The 21801-nt window shown below is 48.4% G+C and overlaps 1 protein-coding gene across 2 annotated transcripts in view; it reads right to left on the bottom strand.

Moving 5' to 3' along the window:
- OSBPL10 (oxysterol binding protein like 10) overlaps positions 1-21801 on the bottom strand; it is a 233233-nt gene that overhangs the window by 134272 nt on the left and 77160 nt on the right. For both annotated transcript variants that reach the window (XM_043965396.1, XM_043965397.1), the window contains exon 3: positions 19418-19497. In XM_043965396.1, the coding sequence (XP_043821331.1) occupies positions 19418-19497 (80 nt within the window). The remainder of the gene's footprint in view (positions 1-19417; positions 19498-21801) is intronic.

Below are 21801 nucleotides of genomic sequence, written 5' to 3'. Positions count from 1 at the left end.
TTTTGTTTTGTTTTGGTTTGGTTTGGTTTGGTTTTTTTGTGGGGCTATGGGGGTTAAGTGACTTGCCCAGAGTCACACAGCTAGTAAGTGTCAAGTGTCTGAGGTTGGATTTGAACTCAGGTACTCCTGAATCCAGGGCCAGTGCTTTATCCACTGTGCCACCTAGCTGCCCTCAGGAGGAACAGAATTTGGAACTCAAAACTTTAAATAAAAATGTTTATTAAAAAAAAAAACACACAACAACCACCTACCACCAAGGAGCAGCACAAACCTTTTCCCTTTATGCTTCCTAAATTTTGGTTTAAAATCTGGTTTAGTATTCAAGAAGAATCCACACAGCCAGGTGGTGCCATGGAGAGCGCACCAGGCCCAGAGTTAGGAAGACTCCAATTCAACCTCAGAGCTGTTGGCCGGCACCCAGGGACCAGGATCCCAATCACAAAATGTACTTTTGGGGCTCCTCACTTCAGTGCATGGAAATAATGAGAGAGAACAGGGTCAGAGGCTGGGGATCCCAAGGACTGGGTCACTGGAGCCAAGGCCAGCAGTAAAAGCTTTGCATCTTCCTATTTTAATTCCAGTGGGCCTCTTGGACAAAAGTCTCACCACAAGATTCCTTAAAAGATGAAGCTCTTCTCATACATAGTCAATGAGATACCACCAGCAAAGCACACCGGGTGTGGTGAAATTTTCTGCTGGGGCAGAGGAAATGCATTGAATTCTGTAAGTTAAAAACAACAGTAATGATAAAAATAAAGAAGAGGAGGAAAGGACACACATTTGCAGAGTGTTTAAGGTCTTCAAAGTGATTTCAATCAATCTTCTGAAATAGCATGTTACAAACTGAGCTGATCACTACCTACTAATGGGTCCTATCAATAAGAGCATACAAAATTCTCCTCAAGACTTATTGGGGGGTGGGGGGGGGAGCTAGGTGGCGCAGTGGATAAAGCACTGACCCTGGATTCAGGAGGACCTGAGTTCAAATCCGACCTCAAACACTTGACACTTACTAGCTGTGTGACCCTGGGCAAATCACTTAACCCTCACTGCCTCACAAGAAAACAAACAAAACCAAAAGAGGGATGAGAGGGAGATGAGGTAAGGAGCAGTATGTTGGCTACTTTGAAATACACAGATTATTATTATTTTTTTAATTTGGGGGAACGGGGCTTGGGCAATGAGGGTTAAGTGACTTGCCCAAGGTCACACAGCTAGTAAGTGTCAGGTATCTGAGGCTGGATTTGAACTCAGGTCCTCCTGATTCCAGGGCGGGTGCTCTATCCACTGCACCACCTAGCTGCCCCACACATTATTTTTTAAGCAGTACATTCAACTAAATCCTTCCACTAATGAGCTTCTCTGAAGCCTAATTGTGGTATGGAGGGGACCCTGAGGTCCTGAAGGCTGGGCTCACAAAGCATTAGATCCAATGAGTCATCCCCGTCCCCACAAGCCAGAGACTCAGTGACCTGCCCAGGGAGAGAGAGAGTGGGCATATGTCTGAGGAATGAATTTAGGGAGCAAATGACTCACTTCTTTAAGGGTGTGGAGGGGGCCATGATTCACAGCCCCCCCCCCTTACACACACACCCCTTACCATAAAAGCATGGATCTCTGAAGCAAGAAACACTAAATTATTGACGATAATGGGCCTCAGCAAGGAGAGTCTGCCCAGGAGCCCAGAGCACACTGCTCAAACCTCTCATTCCGCACACCTCTCTCTCCTCACAGACCAGAGACAACATCTTCAGAGAACCTAGGAGATGATGAGGTTCCCCAAATAAACCAAACCTGACTCAAAATCACCTGAGCAATGGGTACATTAAAATGGCTGTTCTGTACTTGATGTGGTGCTAGGGAAGGAGGGGTTTAGGCCTTACAGAAGCGGCTGGGTGGTATGGCGGAGAGAGCACTGGTCCTAGAGTCAGGAAGACCCGAATTCAAATTCAGCCTCAGTCACCTCCTGGCTGTGTGGCTTTGGTCAAGTCAAACACCCTGAGATGTTTTCCTCAACTATAACGTGAGGAGGTTGGATTGTTCATAGCATCCCTTCGAGCTCCACAGTCTCTAAGCTCACAGAAACATGTCACTCCTCAGCCAAACTGGCGCTGAGTCTCTCTGGGTCTGCGGACAGTCTGGACCCTCGGCAAGCCCTCCCCAGTATCCAGAGGCAAGCTCCATGAGCCTGATCGTCCTCAGGGGATTTCTTGCTAAGGCTTTGCTTCACTTTCTCCAAAGAACAAAAATCGATTTTCTCTGCCTCCCCCCTTCCTCCACCCACTGCGGGGAAAACCCTGCATTTGCCATGTCCAAATACTCCGCCTCCTTGTGCACCCACACTCCAGGGAACTCTCAAGGGGAAATTCTGTTGCTGCCACCCTGGCATGATCATTCCTTCTCCACTCCCTTCTACTCTCCCTATAGATAAGAACCAGCCCGGATTATCTCCATCGGAAACACAAGGCAGGAAAATAACCAATCTGGCCAAGGTAATTCTGCTCCCGTCGAAACCACAGGCGCATTAAAGTGAACGGCGGCATAAATGTTTCCTGTTTTATGGAAAAATGCTTTTTGCAGCCTGCTCCTGAGCGAAGCCTGCTATAATTACCAGCAGCCAACGTGACTCGAGGGTAATCAATAACCCATCTCCCCAGAAGCATTTATCTCCCCACAGCAGACAGTGGCCTTCCAGGCCTCAGAAGTCGAAGGCTCCCTCCTCATGGCGACTGCGGGGGAGGTAAGAAGGGGAGAAGGCCCCACCCTTTGGTCAGCGGGGCCAAGTTCTAAGCACCAGACTCCAGGACTTGTGAAACAAATCTGGCTAACCAGCCCTCTGAGCCTGGCGGGGTTGACAGCGGTCAGGAAAGAGAGGCAGGGGTTTGCGAGCCAGTCCATGATGCCGTGTGGGTACCAGAGAGGGCAGGGTCTGGGGGAAGGAGGGAGGCCTCACTAGCATGAACGTTATGCCAGCTGGACATTCTCTGGTACCTTCATGGTATGTATCTTTTAACTGAGTGCACACGCATACTTATCACCCCACCTCTACTACACTCTTCTTCCCCCAGTACACACACACACACACACACACACACACACACACACACACACACACACTCTTTTCGTTCTTTTTACGCTAATACACTTCAGTCAAACAGACACAGAATACGGCTAACTGAGCCAAGGCTGCATTTGCCCGTTTTATTTCTCCAGTGGGGAGAGCTATCCTTTGCACCCAACAATGCCTTGCGCACACCACGGTGCCTGGCCCTCCCTACAGCACCATGGGGTGGGGCCCGCAGAGCCCTCAGCAGTGAGGAGGACAGATGAGGTGGTACTTAGCCCAAGGGCTCTGAGACGGTTTTTAAAATATTTTGATCGCTACATGTCAATGTAATGGGTTTCCTCTGCGACCCCAGCTATTTGATTTGACACATTTAGAAGCCTGCCTCTAACAAGGGGGTGCAAAGACCTCGCCGGCCTGACAAAGGCATCCACACTTCAGAGCCAACCCTTTCCTCTTACTGCTAAGAGCAGCAGAGAACAGAGGGGCCGCAGGTCCGACCCAAGGTCCCCCAGGCGGGGCTAAGGGAGGAAGACAAACTCTCAGGCTCCATGTGTGGGGCCTTCCCACTACAGACCATGCTGGCCTGCATCTACAAGAGTTCAACGTAAAGTAAGACCATGTGGGTGAAACCACAGCCCTTCTGCAAAGACACGTAGGAAGGTGGGTGCTGCCCTCCCCAGGATAATGCTCCAGAGGGCCCAGACCACCCTGTCCTTCTCGGCAGGGTACGTGGGGACTTTGGGCGGGTCTACAAAGAAGCCCCTCGCTGCCGTGACTGGTGTTGGCAGCACGGCATAGCGGCAGGGAGCGCTGAGGGACCCGGGCACCCTCTCCATGACCCTCCAGCAGCTCCACAGGAGGCTTGGTTACAGGGGGGTAGGGGGATGTGCACTGATGGAGGGAGTTTCCAAACTGGGAGTTCTCTGCAGCAAAGAAATCACAGCAAAGAAGGGGCACAAATGTGACCCAAGAGGACAGACGGGGGAGCAACTGAAGCCTCTGGGAGGTCACAACAGCCATGCTCAAGGGACCAGTGCTATTCTTATCCCCATTTTACAAACAAGAAAACTGAGGCCGAGAGAGGCCAATGGTCTGCTCGGGCTACAAGGTGTCAGAGGCCAGATTTGGCGTCCTGTACACACACTCTGGCACCCCCTGTGCCTCTCACCAGTCCTGAAATGACTTCAGAGCTAAGACCCAAAGAGACCCCAATTAGCTCCATTTTGTAGGATGAGAGACTCCCAGGACCAGGGGCCCATATTCTTAAATACTGACACCACGTAGCTGGTGTTACATGGTTGTGAAGGTGCAGGGTTCATTTGTGACTGTTCTCCAACCACAAAATCACGGCTCCCCAACGGACTTGAACTGATATTCCTGGATGGTCTGATGGTCATATTCAGACCTTTGTTTTGTTTTGGTGAGACAATTGGGGTTAAGTGACTTGCCCAGGGTCACACAGCTAGTAAGTGTTAAGTGTCTGAGGCCGGATTTGAACTCAGGTCCTCCTGACTCCAGGGCCGATGCTCTATCCACTGCGCCCCCTGGCTGCCCCCATATTGAGACCTTTGGAGACTACCATGTGCTGGGCTTCACGACCATGTAACACCACCTATTTGGTGTTAGCATTAAAAATATGGGCCTCTGCTCCTGGGAGAAGGTTGGGGTCACCAACAGAGGTCCTGAAGAGAATCCAGCCCCCTCTGCTCCTCCTGCTTAATTGCTGCGTGTGTCCCAGACGGATACAATCCCTCACGACCAAGCTCTACTGCTTGTCCAGCTAACCGTGCTAATGGTCATCCTGCGTGGATGGTTAAGCCAAACTCTTGAGTTGCTCCAGAGCTCTTCCAAGAAGTTCTGCCACGTTCCAGGGCTCGCTGTCTGCCTGTAACACAGTGACATCTGCAGAGGAAATCTGCCTTATTCTGGGCTCGGTGGAATCGCCTCCAGCATCACTTCTGGAGGCCACCGGTCTCCCGTTTTACGTTTCACCTCTTTGTGATCAGAGGGTTTTCAGACAAAGGTTTCTCTGTTATTCTATCTTTCAAGGAATCTTAAATGACTTCTTATTGGAAGGGACATTTTAAAGGGGCCTTCTGCCCTCTGCCCATCAGTGCTTTATCGTATCCAGTGAGCATCAAGCACAATGGGAAACCATATGTATAAAAACCCTTCCTCTTTCTGTTACTTGGCCAAGAGTAAAGGTAACGTCTTTACTGTGGAAAATCACCAGTGAAAGCCTTCCTGTTTCCTCCGAATAAAGGCTGCCCACGATGTGCAGAAAGAGGATTCTCATAACAATTTTGTAAAATGAGAAGGCAGGCATCTAGGTCAGTATTAACTAAGGGTCTCTCTGCCACCCTTTTTTGGCACTATTAAGGTCTAAGATTATTTTTTCCAAACCTTGGCATTGATCCTTCCGCCCCCTCCTGACCAACTGATCCCCCAGCATGGGTCTCTTCTCTGTACCCTTGGCCAAACCTTGATGCTTTTCCCATCTTTGTTGTATTTGGAGCCATTTCTACTTTTGCCACAAGGACATTTAAAAAAAAAAAAACAACTTACTTGGGGAAAGAAAACAACTGTTGCCAGTGGCCGAGTTAACAACTGAAACCCTTTGATCCGAAGTGCCCGGTGATCTCCTTGTGGCCAAATCCAAAGGCTCTCTCTCTCGGCGGCCACTCACCCGAGCACAAGAGGGATTCATCCTACAATTCTACAGTTCTGGGTGATAAACGTGGAGTTGGACACCCCTGAGTCAAACCCTCTTCTCCCTCTGGCATTTGCTTGGCTGCAGTGACTGACAACAAGTTTCCTCATCTGTAAAGTGAGAACAATACCTGCAGCACCTGCTTCTCGGGGCGCTGGGGGAGTCAGGCAAGATGATGTTTGTAGAGTGCTTTCAAACTCAAATGCACTAATGTTATTAGTCAAAACATGGCCCACCTCCAGGAAGCAACGTCTGTCTACAGAAGCTGCCACGGGCTGCTGCTACCGCTACAAAATGCAGTGTTTTACTATCGTGTTTCCCATTAGCTGTGACACTCTAAATTGAGGCCCAATTCTCAGCCCACGGGAAAGGAAGTATTCTAGCGGTTTCTTGGTAAAGAAGCAGTCTTTCACCATTTCCTTTCCCTAGTTTTTTTGTGTTTTTTTTTTTGGGGGGGGGGAGGCAATTGGGGTTAAGTGACTTGCCCAGGGTCACACAGCTAGTAAGTGTCAAGTGTCTGATGCTGAATTTGAACTCAGGTCCTCCCGACTCCAGGGCTGGTGCTCTATCCATTGCGCCACCTAGCTGCCGCTCCCTAGTTCTTTTACACTCAGAGGACTAGAAGATAATCCCTCTTTCTTCCAGGATAGAACAGGACAAGGACTGTGTCATAAAGGTAACATTTACAAAGTGCTTTACATGCTCTCATTTGATCCTCACAACCTCCCTGGGAAGTGAGCGATTATTATCCCCATGTTCTGACTGAGGAAACTGAGGTGAACGGAAGTTAAGTGACTTTCCCAGGATCATACAACTACTAAGCGTCTGAGGCTGGATTTGGATTCAGGTCTTCAGACTCCAGGCCCCACACCAGGTACGGATAGAGAACAAATGGAGGCAATCTGAGAAGGGAAGGCACTAGCAGCCGGAGTGACCGGAGAGTCTGCTGCAGAAGGCAGGATCTGAGCCAGGTCTTGACAGAAGCCAAAGAATCTAAGAGATGGAGGTGAGAGGACAGAGCAGAGTAAGCTCTTGGAACTCACAACACGATCACTCCAAAAAACCACCAAATAATGCCACAGAACAAGTCCTAGGGTGGTGGAACCCACAAAAGAACGGGCTGAAATTATTTTCCAGCCAAAGATGGCTTAGAAGGTCGGTAGGAGGGGGCTGCTATGTCAGGGTGGGAGTGGAGCCCAACCCCGAGGTCACCCTGACACAGATGCAGTCCCAGGAAGGCCTCACCAGAGAAAGAGAACCCTGGAGCCTCTGAACCAGCTGCAGCGCAAGTGTCATCTGGAACTCAGCTCACAGTCTGGTGAAAGGGCTGAGCCCTTGGCAGGGGGCAGATTACAGGGGTCTCTACTGGTGCTGAGACAGAACTTGGGTTTTTCACCCCTGCTGGGAACCAGGAAGTAGGCTTGAGTGGCGGTGGCCCAGGTTGGGGAGGGGAGGAGGTGAGAAGGCTCATCGGTGCTAACAACCACAGCACACAAAGTTTTGCTGCCTGGTTAATTAGCAAGTTGGCCTGGGGTTATCTACTGACCAGAGAACAGGCCAGGTGAGTGAAGAACTTGCCTCTCCTTAAACACCACCTTAGTGCCCCACTTTAAGAAGGAGTTAAAAGTCAAGTAAAAGACTGTCAAGATGAGCAAACAAAGGTAAGGACTACAGAAAGTTTCTTTAGTGACAAGATCGAGGCGCACCCTCAGAAGAGGTTGGCAACATCAGGGCTCTGACATCCAAAGATTCCAAGGGAGGACAGAGCATTCCAGGAATGGGGGGCAGCTAGGGCAAAGGCATGGAGATGGATCAGCAAGAAAGCCAGTATGGCTGCATCAGAGCACAGGGAGGAGAGTAAAGTATAAAAAGACTGGAAAGAAGGGCAGCTCGGTGTCACGGTGGGTAAAGAACCAGCCCTGGATTCAGGAGGACCTGAGTTCAAATGTGGCCTCAGACACTTGACACTTACTAGCTGTGTGCCCCTGGGCAAGTCACTTAACCCTCATTGCCCCGCCCCTAAAAACAAACAAACAAAAACAAAAACAGGCTGGAAAGTTAGGAAGAATTCAGGGTATGAAGAGCTTAGAATGCCAAATGGGATTTTATATGGTACTTGATCCTAAAGGCAATGGGGATACTGAGAGGGAGGCCGGCCACATGGCCAGACCTGCACTTTAGGAAAAGCACCTTCAAAGCTGAACAGAGAATGAATAAGAATGGGGAGAGACATGAGGCAGGGCACCAATGAGCAGGGTAGTGCCGGGGCCCAGCTAAGGGGCAACATGAGCTGGTGTTGGCCTGATGGCTTCATGAGAGAGGTGCTGTGAATGCAGGGAGGACGAGATCTGGCAAGGGACTGGACACAGGGCGAGAGCGAGGCATCCAGGACGACCCTCAGCCTTCCATCCTGGGGGACTCAGCAGCATACCCCACAGTCACAGGGAAACCGGGGAGGGGGAGAGATTCCAAGTTCTGGGCCGCCCCTTATCACTTTTTACTTATTACTCCTTGGACATGCTTGGGGACCAGCCCACCCCCTTTTCTCTCTGAAGTCATTCCTGACCTCCCCCACCCAGCTGCTTGTTCCCTCCTTTCCAGAACCACTGGTGTACATTTTGTATTTGTTCCGAGTCCACCTATGTGACGTGTCCACATGGTGAACCCCCTGAGGCCAAGCCCTGTTGCATTCCAACCACTGCATCCCCAGCGTAGATCCAGCTCAGGGCCAGAGACAGATGATACAGCAGGCACCTCCTACATACCCAGCAGGGCTTCAAGTCTCCCTGTCCCAACCCTGGGTCCTTTCCCTTGCTATCACACCTCTTCTGAGCCCTCCAGGCGTCAGTGGGGAGCCCAGAATTCTGTCCTACGACTAAAGGAGAAACAACATCACATGTTCTCCATGCTATTCTTGAGTCTCTGGGAAGAACAATGACATCAGCTGTCTCTTGACAGACGCCTGGGCTACCAGGGTCTTAAATAATACAGAGCCCCCCCCCCCAAAGAGCCCCCTCTCTTCCTGGGGACCAAACCGATGACCAAGGTCTATACTCAGGCTCCCCTTCATAATTCTGGGGGAATTGAGGGAGAAGAGGCTTAGGCAGGATTCCACACTTGCCATTTCTAAAGCATGTAGAATTCTGGGGAGGGAAACTCCCCACAATGCAGACTGGCAATTCACTTGCAGGGGAATCACCATCCTATGATCCTTTCCAGTATTCAATCCAAGGGCCACCACCCTCTGAGCCGCCGCCCAGGGCACTGGGAAGTTCAACAAATACTTGGCAGCAGGATTTGCACCCAGGTCTTCCTGTCTCCGAGGCAGACCCTCTAACCACTATACCACACTGCCCCTCATCTTTCCTACAGGCTCGAGGATGCCAGAATAACTCATGCTAATTACTAATCGTTGGTGTATATACCCTTACTGTCAAAAGGTATTGTTACCATCACAATATTCTTATGATGATTAGAGACATGGGGCCGATCTTACTCATGTTTTCCAGACTGAGAAACAGAGGCAAAGGGACACTGAAAGAGGTTACTTAAAGCCACATGCTCAGTGTCCAGGCTTCAAGAGCCAGAAGGGCTCTTTGGTGGACCTGGGTTCAAATCCTGCCTCAGACACCTGCTGGCTGCGTATACCTGGATGAGTCACTGATTTTCTGTGTGCCCCAAAGGCCTCATTTGTAAAATGAGTCAGGCTTTCGAGCTATGACTCTGGCCCGTGCTGCCTCCCTGATATTAAAGATCATTGTAAACATTATGAATCCAGTTTACTTCCAAGGCCATTTAAATTGAAAGCAGTCATAAAAGTCTGCATCAAGCTCAAGAGGAGGTTTTTCAGAAGGGAAGTGGAGCCCTTGGGCGGAAGCAGGAGTCCCTCCACTCTCGTCCTCGACTTCTTCTTCAGCCTTTGTCTGAGGAGGATCCGGAGGCTTGGCACGCTCAGAGCCTCCGGGATGTCACCACGCCCATTGCCCTCCTTGCCATCAGTCACAGAGACCAGCCCCGTGTGCCCGGCATTTACCTTACATGACCTGGGACAGGGCCGGTGGCAAAAGCCGCTGCCAAGCTGCTGCCGAGGCTCCGGGGTTGAAAGCCCTGAAGAGGAGCCATCAGTCCTCACCAGGGATGAGTCACTGCAGCCCATTGGGAGAGACCAGGATCCGGCAGGGCCAGGCAATTCCAAGGAAGGCAGCTGGTCCTGCCCGGCCCTACCCCACGAACGAGTGAGGGCAGCCACTTACCGGGCAGTCAAGGAACCGTCAACAGCAGCAAGCCCTCATCTCATCCCTTCTCTGAGATGTCAGGCAAGCAGACGTACAAGGGGAGGAGAGGAGAGCAGCCTTCCAGTAAAGGCAGAATCAGCTTCTTTAGCAGAAACGAGGCTGGAACAAGCATCACAGCATCCTCCTGGGTCTATGCAAAGTCACGGCGGGAAGGCGAGGCTCAGAAGGGAGGGGGCTGGAGGCTGCGGTCAGGAGGCCTCCATCCGACACATCGCCCAACGCCCTCCCACTCGGGTGGAGGAGGATCCATCTGGGCTAATGGCCTCCCACCAAGACCATCGGGGAGACATTTTCACTGTTTCTATTTGTAACCCTAATTGGGAGACAGGCAAACAAGGGCCGGGCAGTCTGATGGATGGGTCTGTCACCTGCCTGGACAGCTGCCCTCCCAAAAGGCCAGCCAGCGCCAGTCCTGGGGCTCGCTGCCTCCATCTAGTCTCAGATGAAGCCCCGACAAAACCTCCTCCTGCGAGTTATGGACAGACAGACACACGCCCCATCCAACACAAGGGCTCGCGGATGTGAGCAAGCTCGCCCCAACTCAGAAGCGGGAAGGCCTCATTCCTAATCCAAGACACCCACTAGCTAGGTGCCCCTGCCCAAGTCCCCTCACTTCTCTGAGCCTGTTTCCTCATCTTTGAAATGGAAATACTAATGCCTATAAGCTATTTGTGAGGCCCAAATGAAATAACGGAGCAAAGTATTCTTGACACTTGCAGCCCGACAGAAATGACCAGTCCTCATCCTCTTCACCGCCACCACCACCACCATTGCTCTTGAGGAGAGCACACCACCACGGGCCTTTTCATCTGAAATTCTTAACCTTTCTTAGGTAATAGGATACAATATGTATCCCTTCTCAGATTAATGGTTTTAAATGCCCGAAATAAAATACACAGGATTAGGAAGGGAAACCAGTTATATGGAAATAAAGTGGTAATTTCTTTTTCCCAACCAGGTTCACAGCCCCCGTGCACTCTGTCCATAGGTCCACGGAGCCCGGGTTAAGAACCCACCCCACCCCCGCCCCCAATGATCTAGAAAGAAAAGCCAAGCCCCCATTCACACAGAGAAACTGTGGCTGCCTCTGGAGGGATGGAGGGGAGAAGCCTCCAGGATCTGTTGCCAAGCAGTAGAAGCAAAAAGAAATTATCTAATGTAGCCGTCAGGGTCCGTTTCCAAGTGCTGAGGCAGGCTGAAGCCAGAGGACTCAGAGTCAGGGGCCAGGACTCAACGTACAAGGAGAGCTCATTGCTTAAAGAGACTCTGGCCTCATGGAGCTGGACGGGATCTAGGGTCCAAGATCTGCCATCAGGAAACCAGGGTCTGAAGCTGCCTACCATCATTCACTGGCTGGGAGACCCTCAACCAGTCCTTCACCCTCCTTCTGGGGCAGCTAGGGGGCACCATAGTGCACAGAGCACTGGGCCTGGAGTCAGGAAGACTCGCCTTTCTGAGTTCAAATCTCGTCTCAGTCATTTAGTAGCTGTGAGACCCTAGGCAAGTCACTTCAATCTGTTTGCCTCCGTTTTCTCATCTCTAAAATGAGCTGGAGAAGGAGATAGCGAACACTCCAGTATCTCTACCAAGAATGGAGTCATAGAGAGTTGGACAAAACTAAAATGACCCACCGGATCACACCACCATCTAGCTGCTACCACACTGTCTGACTACTCTGCCTCCACGGGACAGACCCCCTTTCGTGGATGTGTGCCAGAGTCCACACTTCCTTCTGGGGAAGCAGAAAGACCAGCCAAGAGGGCCCAGGTTAAGAGCTGGAGGGAGCCCAGGAAACACCATCCAGGAAGCCAAGTTTCTCTTTAAACCTTCCCACCTGTGCCAATAAGACCTGACTGGTGGCCTCACACACCTCGGGGGGGCTTTCACAGTGAACTTGGTTTTGTTTAATCTGTTTGATGCCCTGCCCAGGACTAGTATCAGCCCAGAGAATCAAAGCTCACCCATTTGGAGCTGGGACCACAGAGGCCGCCATCATGCCCAACTCCCTCATCTGACAGATGAGAAAGCTTACTCAGAGAGATCAAGTGAGCTGCTCAGTCACACAGAAAGTCATGCCTGACAAGATTTGAACTCATCTCTTCCTGACTCCACTCACAATACCCCTTTTGTTGTTGTTGATGTACCCCATTCTTCGTGACCCCCTTTGGGGTTTTCTTGGCAGACACACTGGAGGGGTTTGCCACTTCCTTCTCCAACTCATTTGATAGATGAGGAAACTGACGCAAATAGGGTTAAGTGACTTGCCCAGGGTCACACAGGTAGCAAGTGTCAGAGGCCGAATTTGACTCAAGTCTTCCTGACTTCATGCCTGACAACCTATCTGTGTTCCACCCAGCTGCCCTATATCAACCCCAGAAGCCCATAAATTCCCAAAACTGCCCCTCCCCTCCCATTGCCCTACTCACCCTTGAATTGTATGTTCCAGTATTTGACAAAGGTACTATACTAGATACTGAAGATAGGAAGGAAAGAACCTCAAGCAGTTTACATTTTAGTAAGATAACATATACAAATAATCTCAAAATATGAGAATAAAAAGAATGGGTATTTCTAGTTTTTTAAGGAGTTAATTCAAATGCATCTTTACTTTGGAAAATCAGCTGATATTCAAAGTTGGAAAGAACTTCTGAGGTCCCAGAGCAGAGTGATATCTGTGAAGGAATTTTATCTTTTATCTGTGCAGGAATCCCCTCTACATTATTCCTCATAGGGAGATATCCAGACTTCACTTGAAGACATCCCGGGACTGGGAACCTAGGTTTATAAAGCACTGGGTCTGAAGTCAGGAAGACCAGAATTCATATCTGGCCTCAGACACTTCCTAAATGTGTGACTCTAAGCAAGTCAACTACCCTGCCTATGCTTTAGTTTTGTTGTTGTTCAGTCACGTCCAACTCTTCATGAGCCCATGGCGGGTGAGGATGGCTCTCGGCATGGAGAAGAGAGTGGTTTGCCATTTCTTTATCCAGCTTATTTTACAGATGAGGAACTGGGGTAAGAGGGTTAAGTGACTTGCCCAGGGTCACACAGCTAAAAAGTTTCTGTGGCTCAGGAAGATGAGTCTTCTTTATTCAAAGGCCGTGCTCTAGTCATTGCATTACCTGCTTCAGTTTCCTCATCAATAAAATGGGGATGACGACAATGGCAACCCCCTCTCAGGGTTATTGTGACCGTCCAATGAGATGACACCGCGTCAAAGCTGTCCCTGCTGCTGCTCTTACCCAGAACAATCTATCCTACTCTTCAACTGCTCTGATCACAGGAAGTTTCTCCCTTCATTGGGCCCCTTCCATGCCCTTTGCTTCTGGAACCAAGCAGACTGCTTCTACTCCTTCTGCCCCGTGACAGCCATTCGCCTCCCTCCTCTCTTTAGCAGCCTAAGCTAATAATAATGAAGGAAGTAAGGCAGATACTAGTGCGGCAAACTGAAATGCTCTATTTCCATCAGGTTTAAGAAACCATCTAACTGACATTATCTATTCCTCCTGCAATCATCGTGGCCAGAAACCAAGGAGGCAGCACCATCTTAGGGGTTAGCCACTTGGATAATGAAACACTGGCGTTTCTTTCTCTCTATTTCATACTTATTGTACAAATACCACTTGGGTTGTATTTAAATTGTGGGAGGAGCTTATTGTGCCTAAATATTCGTGGATTCTGGGGCTCGGGGCCTTTGGGCCCTAGACCTGAGACTGGCTTTATTGTGAGACAGGATAGCTCCCTCGATAAAACTATTTCCTTTGGCTTCGAGACTTTGATTTTTCTTCATCTAACCCTGCAACACTGTCCATGCTGGAACTCCCTATGATGGATGGTGGGGTGACAGATACTAGGGACTGAAGTTTTCCTGAATGACCGGACAAGAAAGAAATCTGATGGAATTACAGAGGGTTGGCCGCCAAATAAAGGCAGTGCCAACTTGTAGCAGGCGCTTCAGCCACAGGAGACACGCGCTTACATGCCACCTGGGAGGAGAATTTAAGGAAACACTTCTCGAACCCCAGAGTCTCCCATTCAGGAGAGAGGAGAAGGTGAATTCCCAGGGCAACGTCATCTCAGAAATCCCTGCTTCTGAGAAATATGGAGATTTCTGGTTGTTTCTGACACTTTCCTGCACCCCTCGAGCCTCATCTGAGGCCAAGATTGACTAACTTCCTCCAAGGTCGCTGGCATTGCTCTCAAAGCATCTCTTTGGAATTCAGCCTGGCTATGGAGAAGCAAGCATTTATTAAACACCAACCATGTACCAGACATTGTGCTATGCTCTTTACAAAAATCATCTCATTCGACAACAAGCTTGTTTCTCCACTTGATGGGTTTAAAAAAAAAAAAAATCTGGTCCCCAACAAGAGAAAGTATTTGCTCAAGGTATAATAAGCAACAGGGACACTAAACATGCCTCCCCTTGGAATCTTTTCTTTTAGTCCAAAGAAGTAATGTATTCCAAAAACTCTGGGACAGTCTTTCTGGACTCTACCAAGATTCCTGTTCTAAGAGAGCAGCCAGCATACTGCATTTTTACAATGATGCTCAAGAAGGCACAAGACCTAGCAATACTTTATGAAGACAGTAAAAGCTTATTCAAAACCTTTCTTGCATTGCATTTTATTTAGGTCATTGGACGGCAATGTTTTACACTCAGCTTTTAATACCAAAAAGGTAAGTAATTATCTGTAAAAATTCCACAGGAGAAATGACATTGAATTTAGTAAAATAGGAAAGTGAAATTGTGCAGTGTCAGAAAACTCAGAGGCAGCAAGAGAGGGAACTCTAATGCCCTCCAAAGAGCCTGTTTAACTCAACTAACAGGGAGTTTCATCATGCACAGGCCCAAGCATTCTACTCGAAAAAATTTCTGCCCAAGACAATGGCTGTTATAAATATGTCCTTTAGTGTCAACCGAAACAGAAATCCCCGAGGATGGGCTTACCACACAAAACACTGTGGGAAATTCCTCGGAAGATACCCTTGACCCTTGCAAGTCACTTACATCTCCTCCGCATCTTTGTATACCCTTCAAAGCAGACACTCAGCAAAATTTCATCCATTCAGGCAAACTGTACTTCTAATTAAGTTAGCGATAAGTCTAGAATTAGAGAACACAGCCCACAAAGTGTTATTTTTAATACTTTCAATGGTCTATAGCCACCGAAAGGGGGTTAAACAAGTACTGATCAACACTTCAGTCCTTGCTGAACTGAAAGGGGTCCTACCTCTAACAAATCTCTTGACATTTCTCGATTAGCCGAACAAGAAAAGATTCATTGACTGGCTACAGTCATTGAACAAACAGAATTATACATTTTGCTGTTCTGCTTCCTCCTTTCTCCTCTATAGAGTTTAGGTAGTTGAAAATGTTACCTTGGGAGGCATTTTTAAATATTTTATTTGTTCTTAATTGCACATAAAAACAATTTTTATCATACTTTTAAAAAAATTTTGAGTTCCAATTCTCTCCCCTTCCTTGAAACAGTAAGCTATTTGATATAGGTTATACATGTGCAATCAGGCAAAACATATTATTTTGGCATAAAAGGAAAAAAACATTCAATTTTCGAAAAAGAAGAAATGTATGGGGCAGTTAGGTGGCACAGTGGATAGAAAACCAGCCCTGGATTCAGGAGGACCTGAGGTCAAATCTGGCTTCAGACACTTAACACTTACTAGCTGTGTGACCCTGGGCAAGTCACTTAACCCCAATTGCCTCACCCCCCCAAAAAGAAGAAGAAATGTATACCATCAATAACCATATGAAAGAATACACTAAATAATAAGACGATGATATATGAAAAATAAAACTACTCTGAAATTTCACCTCATGTTAATCATACTGGAAACAGTGACAAAAAGTTTTAGCAAAGAATATTGTAGGAAGACAGAGACATGAAGGCATTATTAATAGAGCCTCAAATCAGCCCAATCACCATGGAAAACAATTTAGAATTAAGTATGTCATTAAACAGTTTCATACCATACCCTTTGGGAAGAAAAGCAATAACTTTCTAGTCCTCTCCCCAAATCATACCCTTTGACCCTGTAATAGCAATACTGGGTACACAACCTTGTTATAAGGAAAGGCTCTGTTAGGGGGTGAGAAGCAGGCAAGAAGGGGGTTGGGGGTCACCAAGCACTTACAGCAGCAATGTTGGGGTCAAAGGGGGAAATCAATTTCTAAAAAATTCTAAATAATAAACATTCAGGAAATCTGAGTTCTGATCTCAGATGACATAAACTAGTTGTGTGAACCTGAGAAATCCTGTCAATCCCAGAGTCTCCTCTGCTGTTACCAGATGAATTTTTGCGGTGCCAATGAACTCGTGCCTATGGGTGAGGAAAATGAAGGATGTTTCTCTCTACTTAAAGGAGAAAATGATTAGGATCAAGCCATTCTAGCAAGAATACCTGTATGGGGCAGCTAGGTGGTGCAGTGGATAGAGTACCAGCCCTGGAATCAGGAGTACCCGAGTTCAAATCCAGCCTCAGACACTTAACACTTACTAGCTGTGTGACCCTGGGCAAGTCACTTAAACCTTACTGCCCCCCCCCTCAAAAAAAAGACTTACATGTTGGTCGAGTCCCACACTAATCAGTCAACTTTGCACTTGGGCCATGCTACTAGTTATCCCTCAAAACAAACCTTAATCTAGAATCACTCAAGTCAGAGACAATAACAATGACTCCCTTAGCATTGTTACCTCTCAGCTGGGGGTCCATAATCTAGTCCAAAAAAGTCCCTACCAATGGTCTGCCATATTACTTCCCTTCTCTACAAAGAAAGGCAAAAGGCAGTTCCTGCCCCCTCAAAGGAGCTCACAGTCTAATGGGGAAGACAACAAGCAAATAACTGTACAAGCAAGATGCGGACAGATGCACCCTCCAGGCACATGCCCTCCCTCCAAAAGAGGATGCCCATGTATCCTCTGAATTTGAATTTCACCAACAACACTCAGCTGCGCAAGTCTCAAGCTTCCTGAGAAAATGGAGATAACAATGCCTTTGGTATAAGATCACAGATCAAGAGCTAGAAGGGAGGCCACTAGGTGGCGCAGTGGATAAAGCACCAGCCCTGGATTCAGGAGGACCTGAGTTCAAATCCGGCCTCAGACACTTGACACTTACTAGCTGTGTGACCCTGGGCAAGTCACTTAACCCCTGTTGCCCCGCCCCCCCAAAAAAAGCTGGAAGGAACTTTAGACAACATTAAGTCCAACCCCCCACTCCCATCCTGGACCTCGCGCGCGCGCACACACACACACACACACACACACACACACACACACACATTTTACAGCTGTGGAAGCTGAGGCATGGGGGGATTAAGTGACTTGCCAGGGTCTCCTTGCCAGGAAGTTTCTGAGGTAGAAATCGAACCCAGGCCTTCCTGACCTCAAGTCTAGCCCCAAACCAACTTCACCAAGCTGCCTCTCCTAGTCCTGACCTCAGGGGTCACTGTGATGATCAAAGGAGATAAATGTATTTTGCACATCTTGAAGCACTGTAAGAATAAAAGCTCTCCAGGGCAGCTAGGTGGTGCAGTGGATAAAGCACTGGCCCTGGATTCAAGAGGACCTGAGTTCAAATCCAGCCTCAGAGACTTGACACTAGCTGTGTGACCCTGGGCAAGTCACTTAACCCTCACTGCCCTGCAAAAAAAAAAAAAAGAAGAAGAAGAAATGCTGAACATTCACTTATTAATATGATTATACTCTTAGCTCTCCTCACCCCCCTTTCACCTGTCTGATCCTTCTTCATCCCTGTTCCTTCCCTAGTTCATCTTCCTCTTCCCATGTGGTCCATGCGTGACCTAAAGGCTCTGTCCTCAAGTATGTCTATCTCTCTCCCCTCTTCCCTTCTCCTACGTCCCCTCTCCCAGAGCTTCAATTATCACCTGTAGGCCAATAAACCCTAAGTCTCTGAATCTAGTCCCCGTATCTCCCCTGGCTTCTCATTTCCAAAGTCTAGCACCCTATAGAACATCTCCATCTAGACCGCAAAGGCAACACATCTAAAACCCAACTATCTGCATAATAAAACAAAAACAAGACTAGCCACCACCAGCCAACCTCCCAGCTTCCTGAGTGAGACTGACTTGGCTGTCATTCTCCCAGAATCACTCATCCTCCAGACTCCCCTCATCCCCTATGTCTAATCAGCTACCAACTACTGTCAACCCCACCTATGTACCTTTTAAGTCTGGATGTGAAAGGAGGAGATAAAAGAGTAGGAGGAAGAAAATGGGGTAAAAGGGAAGAAGAAATGCTTCAGAAGCTGCAGATGATCTCTGGTTCTCCCCCAAATTTCAAATGAATGAAATTGGTCAGACAGGCTTAAAAACAAAAACAAACAAACAAAAAAAAAACCTTGGAGACAAGAAGCAAAAATCACCCAGCTTCCCGGGAAGAAGGTCAAATGAAATGCTGTGTTCAGAAGTAAACTGGCCCAGGCTGGGCAATGTACCTAAGTCATGTTTCACACGGCCCTTGGCAGGAGAAAAGAGAAAGGAAAGAACAGTGAACCAGCTGGAGCCTGGGGTGACCTTTCCACAGGGGCGACATCTGTTCTCAAAGCAAAGAAAGAACAGAGACCAGCCCTGGTTGGTTATCATATCCATCAACAGGCGCCTAATGGATCCAGCTTTGAACCCGCAGCCTCAAGGGAACCGACCCAGCGTTCATTAACCCGTCCTTCGACCCTGATTCTTCAATAGGTACACACAGAACCCACAATCGACGTCACTTTTAAACCATTTAAACTGTCTTAAAATGACACAGAGACACCCCTTCACCATATATTTGGGAATGCCAGTCCTGTAGCTGAGCCCAGATCTCTAACTCAAAGGGAGAGAGGGAAGGAAGAAGGGAGGGAAGGAAGGAAGAAAGGGAGGGAGGAAACATATCAAAACATCACCTTGCAAGGGTGTCAACATCAACTCTGGAATAGGCTGTACTTAAAACCATGATGATGGTAAATGCCTGACCAGCATACCTCAATGGGAAAGTCATCCCTTTACAGGGCAATTAACACAACCTGAAATTGACAACCTGGGAAATTGGCTGTTCAGTCGCCATAGGCTGTCTGCATCCCAAGGTCCGGACCGCGAGCTCAGCCTCTCTTCTCTCTACTCATCACCCCCAAGGAGAACACAAACTTCGCTCCTTAAATCTCTGTGGATGCAGGGGCACCCCATATATGAATGCAGTTGCCTTGGGGGTAATGGGGTGATGGGACAATATAGCTACCTGTTCTCAGCTTATCCACCTGCATTCCTCTGCTCTCCTTTTAACCCAGCTAATCACCCTGTTCACCTCCCCAATGGGCACCTACCTTAGAATTAGTTTCCATGTGGTACTTGGCACAGTTCTGGAGCTGAGTCACCCAACACTGCTTTTCTTTAGCATCAGCAGCTGAAGGAGAGACAGGGAAAAGACACAGGTTGGCAAGGACCACACCCCTAGGGCCCCTGAGGGATGGTGAGGAGCAGGGATACCATGAGAGACAGGAACAAAGACCCAAATGTCTGGGGTCAATACCCCCAAGCCCCTCAGGCTGAGAACTCAGACAATTCCCAAACAAAACATCAAAAATGTAGCCTGAGATATCTCACGTGGGGGGGGGGAGAGAGAATTGACCTTTTTCTCTTCCTTCCAAGAGTCATTTTTGCTCCTTTAAAAATGCAAGAGAGAAGAAGAAAGAGCACTTATTTTAAAATGTTCCTTTACCACATGTGGCTAATAGAGGTTTTACAGCAAAGCTTTACCGGGCCTTTTGTTATCTAACACACACCATACAGTGGGGGTTATTAACATTTCAAAATAAGCTTAGGGGTGAATTACCATTTTAATATGTATTGTCTGGGGTTTTTATTAATATGGGAAAGGATAACGTAGAGGAGAAAACCTTGAAGGCCCTGAAATAATTGCAAAAGGCCAGTAAAAGTTCAAAGTGACTGCAAGTTTGTTGGCAGGGCGGTGGGGGAGTGTTACCCACTGAGGGGTTCTCCTGCACCCCCTAAATCAATGGACTCAAACATCTGGTACCTAAAGTGTGCACAATACAGATCATGTAAGGAGATACTAGGACAGACCAACAGCTAGTAGAGACAGTCCAAATAAGTAAGAGCCGGCTTACTTATTTGTTATTCCAAATATGTGTGTAAACACTATTGTTGTTATTATTAAATAAGACTTTCTTCACAGGACCTAAGATTTAGAGGCAGAAGGGAGGCCAGAGGTCACAGGGCCTTTGGAGGAGATTCCCCCATAGAGTTAGTGCTGGAAGGGACCTCAGAGGCCACCTGCTCCAGCCATCTTACAAATGAGAAAACTGAGGCTGCCTCTGTGACTTGCCCAAGGTCACGCAGCTAATAAGCAGAACAACTGAGATCTAACCCCAGGACCTCGTGACCCTCAAAGTGGGGCCTTCAAATAAAGGAACATTCAAAGGAGCCAACACATAGGATGTGTTTCTGTAGACCTTAAAGCGTCATATGAACTATCATGAACTATCACGACTGGCATTATAAATACCCAGAGTCTGGGAATTCTTATACCGTTCTCCCGTTTTATGCTCAAAGGCGGTCAGACTACCAAATCGTTAGAAATTCCCAAATGATCATCTGGAAGCTGTGCCCTACAGACCAACCGTGGAGGGTCTACGACAGGAGGATGCCGGCCCTGGGCTCGTGGCTGATACCATTCACGCCCAAGGCAGGCACCGTACCCAGGGAAGGCGGGAGCAAGCACGGTCGCAGAGGCGGGGGCAGCTTGGGCTCGGCAGCCTCCGGGGTCCCTTTACATCCACCCCCTGCTTCTGCAAATCCCCAAAGTGGCAGGAGCTGACTGTATGGAAGGGGAAATGTGGAGGCTACACGTGCATCTCTCTACCAAGGATCCAAATGGGAAGCCTGTGCCCAGGAGGGGAAAACCCTGCTCCCCTTTGCTGCTCAAAAAACCCATTTTCCTTCAAATTCCACTCAAAGGCACGAGGCCTTTTCCTGAGTGTCCTTCCCAGCTCCCAACATCTCCCCACCAAAAGTGTCTTGGATCTATTGCTCCCGTTTCCTGCATTCCTGTCTATGTAGACGGGGTGTCTCCTGGTAGAGCAGGGGCCATTTCCTTTTTTGTCTCTGTATGTCTAGCTTGGTGGTGAAGGGGAGACCCAAGTTCAAATTCAGGCTCAGACACTTATTTGCTGTGTGACCCTGAGCAAGTCACTAACCCTGTTGGCCTCAGTTTCTGTAAAATGAGTGGAAGAAGGAAATGGCCAACCCCTCCAGGACCTCTGCCAAGAAACCCCTAGAAGGGGTCACGCAGACGCAGACACGACTGAAACAAACAAACAGCAACAAATCCCCGGCCTAGGGCTGGAGCTGAGCAAATGCTTGGGGAGGGATGGCTTCCAGTCTTGCTCTCCCACCTATGGGTGATCCCCAAGACACATTTCAGAACGGGATCTGATCCCTCACACGTGGGGCCACAAAGGCCGGCCTGAGTCCACGTGGCTGGGCACTTGCTACACTTAAGTTGAATTCATCTCCGTGACTACTTCATGTAGCTAACGCAATGTTAATAAGTTAATAATGAGGCTTTAATAATCAGCTGTCTGCTAATAAATAACTAGCCTGTGCCTGCTCTCTTGCCAGACCGATTGGGGGTTTTCTCACGTGCGGCTTTGTCATTTTAGTTTTATAAACCACAGGCAGGACTAAG

Source organism: Dromiciops gliroides, chromosome 5 (assembly GCF_019393635.1).
Source record: "Dromiciops gliroides isolate mDroGli1 chromosome 5, mDroGli1.pri, whole genome shotgun sequence".
NCBI classification, from domain to species: Eukaryota; Metazoa; Chordata; class Mammalia; order Microbiotheria; family Microbiotheriidae; genus Dromiciops; species Dromiciops gliroides.
This window is presented reverse-complemented; position numbering and strand designations above follow the sequence as displayed.